Source organism: Haliotis rufescens, unplaced genomic scaffold, assembly GCF_023055435.1.
Source record: "Haliotis rufescens isolate VD_foot unplaced genomic scaffold, xgHalRufe1.0.p SCAF_18, whole genome shotgun sequence".
NCBI lineage: Eukaryota > Metazoa > Mollusca > Gastropoda > Lepetellida > Haliotidae > Haliotis > Haliotis rufescens.
The window spans coordinates 23,902,850-23,913,799 of NW_025963868.1; the positions used below are offsets into that span (position 1 = coordinate 23,902,850).

Consider the following 10,950-nt stretch of genomic DNA (forward strand, 5'->3'; position numbering starts at 1 on the left):
ACTTTATCTTCTGGGTCTTTGCAGATGTTGATTGGCATCACTGGCTTGACACGTCCGAACACAGTACCGTGTGTTTCTGTATAGTCTGTATCATATACCGTGTGTTTCTGTATAGTCTGTATCATGTACCAGGTGTTTCTGTATAGTCTGTATCATGTACCGTCTGTTTCTGTATAGTTTGTATCATGTACCAGGTGTTTCTGTATAGTCTGTATCATATACCGTGTGTTTCTGTATAGTCTGTATCATGTACCAGGTGTTTCTGTATAGTCTGTATCATGTACCGTCTGTTTCTGTATAGTTTGTATCATGTACCAGGTGTTTCTGTATAGTCTGTATCATATACCGTGTGTTTCTGTATAGTCTGTATCATATACCGTGTGTTTCTGTATAGTTTGTATCATGTACCAGGTGTTTCTGTATAGTCTGTATCATGTACCAGGTGTTTCTGTATAGTCTGTATCATGTACCGTGTGTTTCTGTATAGTCTGTATCATGTACCGTGTGTTTTTGTATAGTCTGTATCATGTACCGTGTGTTTCTGTATAGTCTGTATCATGTTCCGTGTGTTTCTGTATAGTCTGTATCATGTACCGTGTTTCTGTATAGTCTGCATCATGAACCGTGTGTTTCTGTATAGTCTGTATCATGTACCTGGTGTTTCTGTATAGTCTGTATCATGTACCGTGTGTTTCTGTATAGTCTGTATCATGTACCGTGTGTTTCTGTATAGTCTGTTTCATGTACCGTGTGTTTCTTTATAGTCTGTATCATGTACCGTGTGTTTCTGTGTAGTCTGTATCACGTACCGTGTATTTCTGTATAGTCTGTATCATGTACCGTGTGTTTCTGTATAGTCTGTATCATGTACCGTCTATTTCTGTATAGTCTGTATCATGTACCGTGTGTTTCTGTATAGTCTGTATCATGTACTGTCTATTTCTGTATAGTCTGTATCATGTACCGTCTATTTCTGTATAATCTGTACCATGTACCGTGTGTTTCTGTATAGTCTGTATCACGTACCGTCTATTTCTGTATAGTCTGTATCATGTACCGTGTGTTTCTATATAGTCAGTATCATGTACCGTGTGTTTCTGTATAGTCAGTATCATGTACCGTGTGTTTCTGTATAGCCTGTATCCTATAACGTGTGTTTCTGTATAGTCTGTATCATGTACTGTATGTTTCTGTATAGTCTGTATCATGTACCGTCTATTTCTGTATAGTCTGTAACATGTATCGTGTGTTTCCTTTATAGTCTGCATCACGTACCGTGTGTTTCTGTATAGTCTGTATCATGTACCGTCTATTTCTGTATAGTCTGTATCACGTACCGTGTGTTTCTGTATAGTCTGTATCATGTACCGTGTGTTTCTGTAAAGTCTGTATCATGGACCAGGTTTGTATAGTCTTTTATAATAGTAACCATCTTTCATGTTATATACGCAGCCGTTTTTATTAAGCTGCAGACACTCCTAGCATTGTAATACACTACGTATATGTGTATACATTCTGTAACTAAATATACCAATTAGGAAATACTAATTACAGTATGTCCTCTAAAAGACGCAGATGGCATTTCTAAACAGGATTCTGCATGAGAAGAGAAGTCATCTTGAAACCGAAATTTCAATTAAATTGAAAATAAATTTGGTCTGGCTCAGAAAAAAACGTGATACATATACTCACTGGCGTACCACCAGCATACCACATAACTTAAATAGCATTCAAGGTTGTTATGTTGTTATGTCATCGAATGATACTCTACGACTTCTTAAATATCTTCGCCGCGAATAGCTGCAAAATTGCTGATGCGGCGTTAAGCAATATTCACTCACTCACTCACTCACTTAAATCTGTATTATCTTGATGATATTGACACAGGAGCTTTCCATATGCTCAGAACGTGGGTTGGGGATGTGGGAGCACAGCAAAAGGCTCCAGAGTGACCTGAGCAGAGTTACGTCTCTTACGTTGGTTCGAGTCCTTGATGCTTGGTTTTCAAGTAACATGCTCTTGGGATCCACAAAGGTGGTCAATGTTTACTACCTGCATCACTGAGGATCTGAGCTGACATGTGCTCTAACTAACACATTGTTCAAGACAACATAAATCCCACATTTACTCGCTCACTGATGAGTCATAATGTACCTACTGTACTAGAAATAACATTAAAAATAATTTTGCATCTTTGACTTTATTCATAAAGTGGTTGTAATTGTTTTGTCTCTCGAATGCATTGCCATGGAGAATAATGAACGTACAGAGAAATACTTTAGTGTCTGCCTACCACTAATGCGATGGTAGACACAAAGCCCCCACTCTGAGCAAAGGTAATCTTGACATCGTTGCTGTGCTGTCGTACGATGCTGGCACTGACGTCATACTCGTAGGTCTCAAACACCGTGGAACTGGAATGGCCAGCCTGGAGGGAGTAGAAGGAGGTCAAGGGGTGATTGTTCATCATGATCGTCTTTGGAGGTCCGTGAGTGGCCTTGCTGTCTCTGCTGAGACTGATCCTCAGACGAACAAAGTCAATGTTGCCAATGTTCGGGACGTTTACTTTAACATCGACGACGGTGTTGTGAATGGGGACGACCATGTCGCTGGAGTAGTAGGTGTTCTGTGTCACAGTCGGAGCATGGGCAAAGTTGTGGGTTGTGTGGAACTGGAAGTAACAACTCGCTTCAGCAGGAACGGTTACCATGGAGTTAGTGACGTGAACTGGTTGGTCCTTAGCTAGGATCGGTTTCTTCTGTGAGTTCAGATATTCACAGGTGGACTTTCCACTTGTCGGATGGAGCCAACCTTTGTCAAAATTTAGCTTCACGTGCGTGGGCTTTTGGTCATGGTTGTGAAGAAGGATATAAACAGTTCCTGAAGATTTGTCCAGTAGAATGTGAGGCACAATATTCCTCTCAGTATTGTGGAACTGACTGTCCACCCTCAAAAACATCATCGCATTGCGGAAGTTCATCCAGAACTTGAAAGCGTCAGCAACATCCCTAACGTTGTGGTGCTTGTCAAACAAACTGTAGTTGATGCTTGCTTGTCCTTCAAGCTCAGTGTAGGTCAGCAAGAAAGCAACAACCTTTCTCATCACATCACGACGTTGAAGGAAGGTAAACATTTGGTCGTTGTGTTGATAGATATGGCCCCAGTCAATGAAGGGTGACGGTTTCTGCTCATCCATCCCCGATATACTTCCCATGCCAAATTCACTGATGATTACATCGAACGACTTTCCTTTCTTCTTATCGGCATAACTCTCAATAAGGTCAAGAAGACCAAACAACTTGGCTTCAGAGGCATGGAACTGGTGGGTACCTCCGTGAACGTCCAGGCCAGAGTAGGAGTGAAAAGAGAAAAAGTCGAGATGGTCCAGAGCCATGTCCATGAAGTCAGCCATCCTGCTCCAGACCCTGAAACCATTGGCGTCATAATTAGAAGATGCGCCTGTATACGTGGGCCCTCCCACTCTGATTTGAGGATATTTCGCTTTGATTTTCTTAGCTGTCACTTCGTGGTATGAGATGAATGTCGACCAGTTTGTGCTGGCATACTTGCCATCTGGTTCGTTGATGACTTCAAAGAATAACGGAAGGGTTCCTTTGGTTCCTTTGTCTACAGCGTCGATGAGAAGATACTCAAACTCCGCAGCAGCATCGATATTGTTGGGAAACAACCCCTTGTGGTGGGATTTGTCTATCCAGTGTGGCCAAAGCTTCCCTGTAAATACATACATTATAGATAACAATTTTGTTAGCTTGCTAGTTTTTAAATCCGTGTAAGGGAATAATTTATTTGATTGTTTGTTGAACTCCGCACTCTGAGCTCCATCTTTATGACCTAATCAGGACCAGACAATCCACTGATTGACATCATGACTATCTTTCTACGCAATTGGGATACGATAACATGCATCAACCAAGTCAGCAAGCCGGACCACCCAATCCCGTTAGTCGCCTCTTACAACAAGCATGGATTGATGAGGACAATTCTAACCAGTAACTTTACTTGGGTGTAGGGGAAGTTGGATGGCCTAGTGGTCTGGTGGTTAAAGCGTTCACTCGTCACACTGATGGCAGTTATGAAGTTTTGTGAATATAATTTGGGGCATTTTTACCTGACGTCATCATGACCATTTCCGGCTGGCCGTATCCTTGCATGTTGGCCAAGTATTTTTGTGCGAATTGCCCTTTTTTGGAATCGAAGTAGGCAGGGTCGGGATATCCCTTCCTGTGGGGGTTTTCCGTTGCCTGGACAGATAAACTAAACGTTATAATCCCAGTAAGTAAATAGAAAAAATAAAACCCTTTCCATTTTCATAAGAAACCAATTGACGATTTCGACTCTATTGTAAGCACGTGGGGTTTCACTGTTATTTGTCCGTACCTGCATTTGTAAACTGCATGGATGATAGTTTGGATGTGGGTGTGTGGGAAGGAGGGTGTAATTAGCTGTATATACAACATATTTGCTGACAAATTGGATTTGAGCAAATAATTTCAATTGTATCAGAATACATCAATTTTGTTTTGTTTGTAGCCACCCTCAGACACTTGTGTTTACTTTCCTTTACTCCGTAGATTATGTTTTGAATCAGTGACAGAAAACAAAAATATCTCAAACAAAGATACAACCAGTCGAATATTAAAACGGTCGTTCCCTTCCGACAACTTCCGATAACTACCGATAACTACCGACAACTACCAATAACCTTTGTATCTACAATATCGATAAACGTTTTATATGTTTTATGATTTATGAGGCCAAAGGTCTGTAAGGCTGTATTTATATGTGTGACACATGTGTGTTCTCTTATTGTTCCCACGGGGTACTTACGGCTAAATTGCTTAAGGCGGCGCAATTCACTCACTCACTCACCACATAACTACAGACAATTCCTTACACATTACGCCATAGGACAATACTGGTATTCAGAATGTTAAACAGTTTCTATAGACCTTACGTGCTCAAAGACACCGCCTGAACCCTCGGCTTTCACCCATCTGGCCGTCGTTGCTCCTATTTGTTTGACACGTGCAATATCATCGACGATGTTGTCAAGGCCGTTCTTGCCGTTCCAGCGTCCATGGTCAAAGTTGACGCCATCTCCAATCTTCAGCAACTCAGGAAAGATGGTGATAGTCTCGTCGCATTGCGCATACGGCAAACAGAAGAACAGCCATGTCACGACGTGGGCGGCACGCATGTTGCCAGCTGCATGTAGTCCCTTCGGTGTCCAAGAATCACACACACTGTTCTGGTATGTGCTCTTGTAAAACTCTTGTATAAATTTCCATAACATTTTCTTATCTCAAGGTGCATAGATCACCATGGCCTCGAGCTGGAGTCACCTTTTTGAACTTCTAATGTGATAATAAATGTAAAGTTGGCACTTATCTATTTATGTACCAGTAAGTGACCCTAAACCAAGATTGGCATATGTATACCATTTAAAATCTTAGGTACAATCGACTAAATTGTCTGAAACGAAGCAGTTAAACCTGCTCACTTTGTGTGTGTGTGTGTGCTTGTGCGTGTGCGTGTGTGTGTGTGTGTGTGTGTGTGTGTGTGTGTGTGTGTGTGTGTGTGTGTGTGTGTGTGCGCACGTTTGAATATGTTTCGAGTGTTTGTGTGAGCGTGTATCTGCATGTACGTATAGGTGTCCGTGCGTATGTACATGTGTTGATAGGTTGTATCACAATATGTTGAATGTGTAATCACGTCATAGCGTAAGAACGTTGAGCAACTTGCTCCTGCTTTTGCTGCAAAGGTATTCAAAAAGCATTTTGAAATACTCACAATTAAAACATAATATCTAAATTGAACCACTTGTTGATGATAAAAGTCTAGCCTGCTTTCAAGAAAGACAACCTTTGTATTATGTTAAATATGCATAATCCTTTGAATCAGCCTTGCAGTAAATTCCCTCACAACACATCACTTTGATACGCCAGATGCCGAGCCATGTTAAGTGGCATTTCGTATGCCGCAGTGCAGAATGCTGGCTGCTGTGAAATGTTTAGCTTGTGTGCGGATACCTGTATTCCAATGATGACATAAATATTTCGTCTTTGTTGCAAATAGTTACAAATCAGTAATTTAAAACCTTACAACGTTTAGCCCTGAGTTTATGAGCACGCATGGTCATGTATTCTATGTGAAAATCCAAATGTAATATATAGAGAGAGCTTTCTAGACCCCTTAGCATTTTCACTTTCAACTTGAAGGGAATTGGTGATCAGTTGTTTATCCTTAACCATAACCAAAGAGCGCATTGTCAGAACCTCGAAGTATATTTGTGACAACTGAGATCGTGACTGTATTATCAAATGATCAACGTATCCCAACACAAATGTTCCTGGGATAAAAGGAATGTTAAAGTGATATCGTTCACAATAAATAAAACAGAAGTTCTCTCACTACTGTATATTTTTGTATTTCATTGTTAGAGAGAAGGATGAATAGATGTGTTTTCTGTAGTCCGTTCTAAAGTACTTCTTATAAATAGCTCACTTTTACCATTTGAAAGCTCATTGTAGTTGTAATACGTCCACATGGGTATTTGTTATACACAGCATGTAGTTCACGGTGTTACATATGAAGTACCTATTAAATGTTTTGATCATAATCAGATTCTGAAATATTATTCATTCAGTTTTTGGGATTCCTTACATGTATCACCCTCAGTGACTTCCAACGATCACTGCCACAGTGGACAGATAACCCCCAGCCTCGGAGAAGCTAAGTTTGACGTCGTTGTTGTGTTGATGTAGCATGTTGCTGGGGACGTTGTACTCAAATACCTCCCATACAGTGTCTTCACCAGCGCCGCTGTGGGTATGCAGTGAGTAGAAGGACGTCAAGGTGTGCGTGTTAACAACCACCGTCTTTAGTTTCTGATGTGGAGACTTCATGCTGAAACTGACACTAACTCTCAGACGAACAAAGTCAATGTTGCCAATGTTCGGGACGTTTACTTTAACATCGACGACGGTGTTGTGAATGGCGACAACCATGTCGGTGGAGTAGTAGGTGTTCTGTGTCACAGTCGGAGCATGGGCAAAGTTGTGGGTTGTGTGGAACTGGAAGTAACAACTCGCTTCAGCAGGAACGGTTACCGTGGAGTTTGTGACGTGAACTGGTTTGTTTGTATCTAGAGTTGGTTTCTTCTGTGCGTTTAGATATTCACAGGTGGACTTTCCACTTGATGTATGGAACCAACCTTTGTCAAAATTAAGCTTCACGTGACTTGGCTTTTGGTCAAGGTTGTGCAAAAGAATGCTGAGACTTCCGTTCCTTTGATCAACTAAGACGTGCGATACAACCTTTCTTTCAGCGTTATGGAACTGACTGTCAATACGCAAGTATGTCATTGTGTCATAGAAGGACTTCCAGAACTTGAAAGCTTGCGCAATGTCCCTCTCCTTATGGTTTTTATCAAGGATGCTGTAGTTAATACTTGCCTGCCCAAGTAGATCAGTATATGTGAGCAAGAAAGCTACCGCTTTTCTCATGACATCCCGACGTTGTAGAAAGGTGAATATCTGGGAATTATGTTGATAAATATACGCCCAGTCAAGATAGGGGGAGGGTTTCTGTACATCAAGTCCTGATACCGGACCGAGACCAAATTCACTGACAATGATATCAATCAATTTACCTTTCTTCTTCTGAGAATAGCTCTCAACAAGATCCAGAAGACCAAATAGCCTAGCTTCGGAACTCCCGTGGAAATGGTGTGAGCCTCCACTCACATCCATACTTGAGTAGGAATGAAATGAGAAAAAGTCTAAATGGTTCAGAGCCATGTCCAGAAATTTAGCCAATGTCTTCCAAGTCCGGAAGTCATTACGGTCAAACAAAATTGAAGCTCCAGTATACGTTGGCCAACCGACCTTGATATTCGGATATTTTGCCTTAATCTTCTGAGCTACAGCCCGATGAAATGTGATAAAGGTAGTCCAGTTTGTGTTCTTCCATTGACCATCTGGTTCATTGATTACTTCAAAGAATTGAGGCGGTTTTCCATTGGTTCCTTTGTTGACTGCGTCGATCAGCAGGAAGACGAACTCGGCTGCTGCATCGATGTTGTTAGGGAAGAATCCGTGGTGGGCAGAGGTGTCTATCCAATGAGGCCAATACAAACCTAAATAAGAAAAATAATGCCTCTGAGTGAGTGAATGAAAGTGCATCCTCTTCTGTCAACAACTTTTAAAGGATATTATGACGACATTATTCATTATTATTTGTGAGAAATGAGGTTACTTCTTTCGACCATAGAATATAAGATAAACACTCCTCAAAACACACTCGCGTGATAACCTCTATTGATTCAAACTGGAATAATAATTGAAATACCTTTTATTTCCATGACAACTTCAGGATTGCCATATCCATTCACGACGTTCAAGTAACTGTTGCTGATTTTGTTTTGATTGGCCTGAAAGTACTTCGGATCAGGATAGCCCTTCTTGTTTGGGTTCTCAGGTGCCTGACATGAAACGAGATAGAAGGTTAAATGTTCAAGTGAGTGAGTGAGTGAGTGAGAGAGTGAGAGTTTTAAGCTGCTGTGGACTGTTTTATATTACGGCATGTCAACATGCTTGGTTGCTCAAACAATATTAGGACTAACCAGGATTCGAAATTTTGATCATAGGTCTCTGGCAGGCCAAAGGGGCGTAACACTGCACAACCAGTCGCGACACCTCAGTGCGTCCTGTACCTCTTGAAATTTAATCATGCCCCTTACACGATTAGTATTAGTATGCCATTGCTGAATTTATCTTGTAAGTTAGATCGTTGGGTAGTGATATGTATTGAGTGGCATTACAGTTGCATGAGGCGAGGAGCTAGCCTTACACCTCGGTCGTCACGAGGTGCCGTGGTTCAACTCCTCACACGGGTACATTGTGAGAGAGTGAGTGGGTGAGTGGGACACTGAGTGGGCGAGTGAGATAGTGAGTGTGTGAGTGGGAGTGATGTTTAGCTATAAAACGATACGAACATGTTTCTAATAATTGCATCCTGTCAGCAAAGGACAGCGAAACAGTTTGAACAATATTGCACATTGAAAATTATTTTAAATTATCACCATTATCACCAACAGTAAACTAAGTTAGACCACGTTTCTAGAGACCATGGAGGACATCAATTCGGCTACTAGTTGCTGTATGCAATGCCACACTCCCAACTCATCCACACTAAGTGTGCCCTGTCGTGATATTGCTATGATGTTGCTAAAAACGGCGTAAAACCCAGTCCCTTAAATATTCCTTCTTTCAGAGGTGGCACAGTCGTCAAAGGCGCACGCGAGAAACGTATGATCGTGAGTTCGAATTCCTGTTTGCCCCGTTTATGTTTAGGTTTGTCTCCTTACTCTTGGTTTGCACCAAAGTGGTAGACGTTAGAAACATGCATCACCTCAGGCTTTCTTCCCACATTAAGCTGACACGCTGTGACATAACTGGAATACTGTTAAAAGCAGCGTTTAACCAAACTCTCTCGCTCACTCATTTATAAGGAGGAGCATTACAGTGCTATTTTAAGACTCGGATATAATAAAATATGTCCCACCTTCTCAAACAACCCGTTTCCCAAGTCTCTGTTCAACCATCTGGCTGCGGTAGCTCCAACCTCCTTAACAAGAGGAATTGTTGTTGAGCTGTCCAATCCATTCTTCCCATTCCATCGCCCGTGGTCGAAATGTGTAACTTTCCCAATCTTCAGAATTTCAGGAAAGATGGACACGGTGTAATCACATCTTGCGCTTGATAGAATAGACACGAAAAGTGTCAGACATTTCATGTCTGCTGTTTTCACGCTAGATATATCTCCCAACGAGAGAATGAGTGCTAATCAGTTGACTCGGCTGTACCTCATATACATGCATAGGAAAGAATGTTCCTATCTTATCAGTTACATGATCCCAACTGTTAATACAGACATTGCAACCTTAAAAAGACACCCATGTAAGGTTAAAGTTAGATCGCATTTTAATTATAAACCTTGCCGTATGTGTGGCACTAAAGTATATTTTCATGAAATCAGTAGGCTATTGTTAGCTGAATCTGTTGTAACTGAGTGAGTAGGTGAGTGAATATGGTTTTACGCCGCTTTTAGCAATATTCCAGCAACATCACGGCGGGGGACACCAGAAATGGCCTTCACACATTGTATCCATGTCGGAATCGAACCAGGTCTTCGGCGTGACCAGCGAACGCTTTGACAACTAGGCTACCCGACCTCCCCTGTTGTAACTGAGACGCCAATGTATTATTAGTACATAATTATAAACATATATCATATATATTCGTGTTGTTAGGGAGGGGTACATTTAAAACATAACAGTGGCATGTGCAGTGACTAACATTTAGCTGTAGCATATACAAATATTTTGAATGACATCTTCATGATAGAGATTTGTGATAATATTCATGAAATGTCAGATGGCATTGGAGTGATTCTGTGAGCCAAACTTCGTTTTTTGCAGTTGAAGGTTAGTAGTGGGACATGATACTGGTATAATCTATGCCAACACGAATAAGTGTAATGACGTCTTATTACAAGAAGGTCGCACTTTGGTTGAATGTCGCAAAAAATAGAGTTAATTCAACATCATTCATATACTTTTAACCGCTAACATGCCTTTGGAATGTTCTGGCGGATAATCGGGAGTTATTGTTCTCTGGCGTTGACGTTTTAGGTAATGCATTTGACGATTGAATTGTCATCCCTGATCTCGAGGTTGGTCCGTTGCTGACTGCGTCGACCAGCAGGAAGACGAACTCAGATGCAGCATCGATGTTGTTAGGGAAGAGTCCGTGGTGGGCAGAGGTGTCCAGCCAGGGAGGCCAACTCACACCTGGAGTAAGTGAGTAGGTGAGTATGGTTTTACGCCGCTTTTAGCAATTTACCAGCACTATCACGGCGGGGGACACC

At 41.5% G+C, this 10,950-nt stretch overlaps 2 protein-coding genes across 2 annotated transcripts; both read right to left on the reverse strand.

Moving 5' to 3' along the window:
* Positions 1-2,191: 2,191 nt before the first annotated feature.
* LOC124133023 (beta-porphyranase A-like) lies at positions 2,192-5,290 on the reverse strand. The gene is made up of 3 exons (XM_046497209.2): positions 4,976-5,290; positions 4,130-4,262; positions 2,192-3,732 (listed from the first exon to the last, which is right to left on the reverse strand). The coding sequence occupies exons 1-3, from the start codon at positions 5,216-5,218 to the stop codon at positions 2,279-2,281; spliced, it is 1,830 nt and encodes a 609-aa protein (XP_046353165.2). The 5' UTR covers positions 5,219-5,290; the 3' UTR covers positions 2,192-2,278.
* Positions 5,291-6,432: 1,142 nt separating this feature from the next.
* On the reverse strand, positions 6,433-9,876 carry LOC124132972 (beta-porphyranase A-like). Its single transcript, XM_046497156.2, has 3 exons — positions 9,586-9,876; positions 8,371-8,503; positions 6,433-8,158 (listed from the first exon to the last, which is right to left on the reverse strand). Exons 1-3 carry the CDS (start codon positions 9,814-9,816, stop codon positions 6,696-6,698), a joined length of 1,827 nt encoding a protein of 608 aa, XP_046353112.2. The 5' UTR covers positions 9,817-9,876; the 3' UTR covers positions 6,433-6,695.
* Between the last annotated feature and the right edge of the window lie 1,074 nt (positions 9,877-10,950).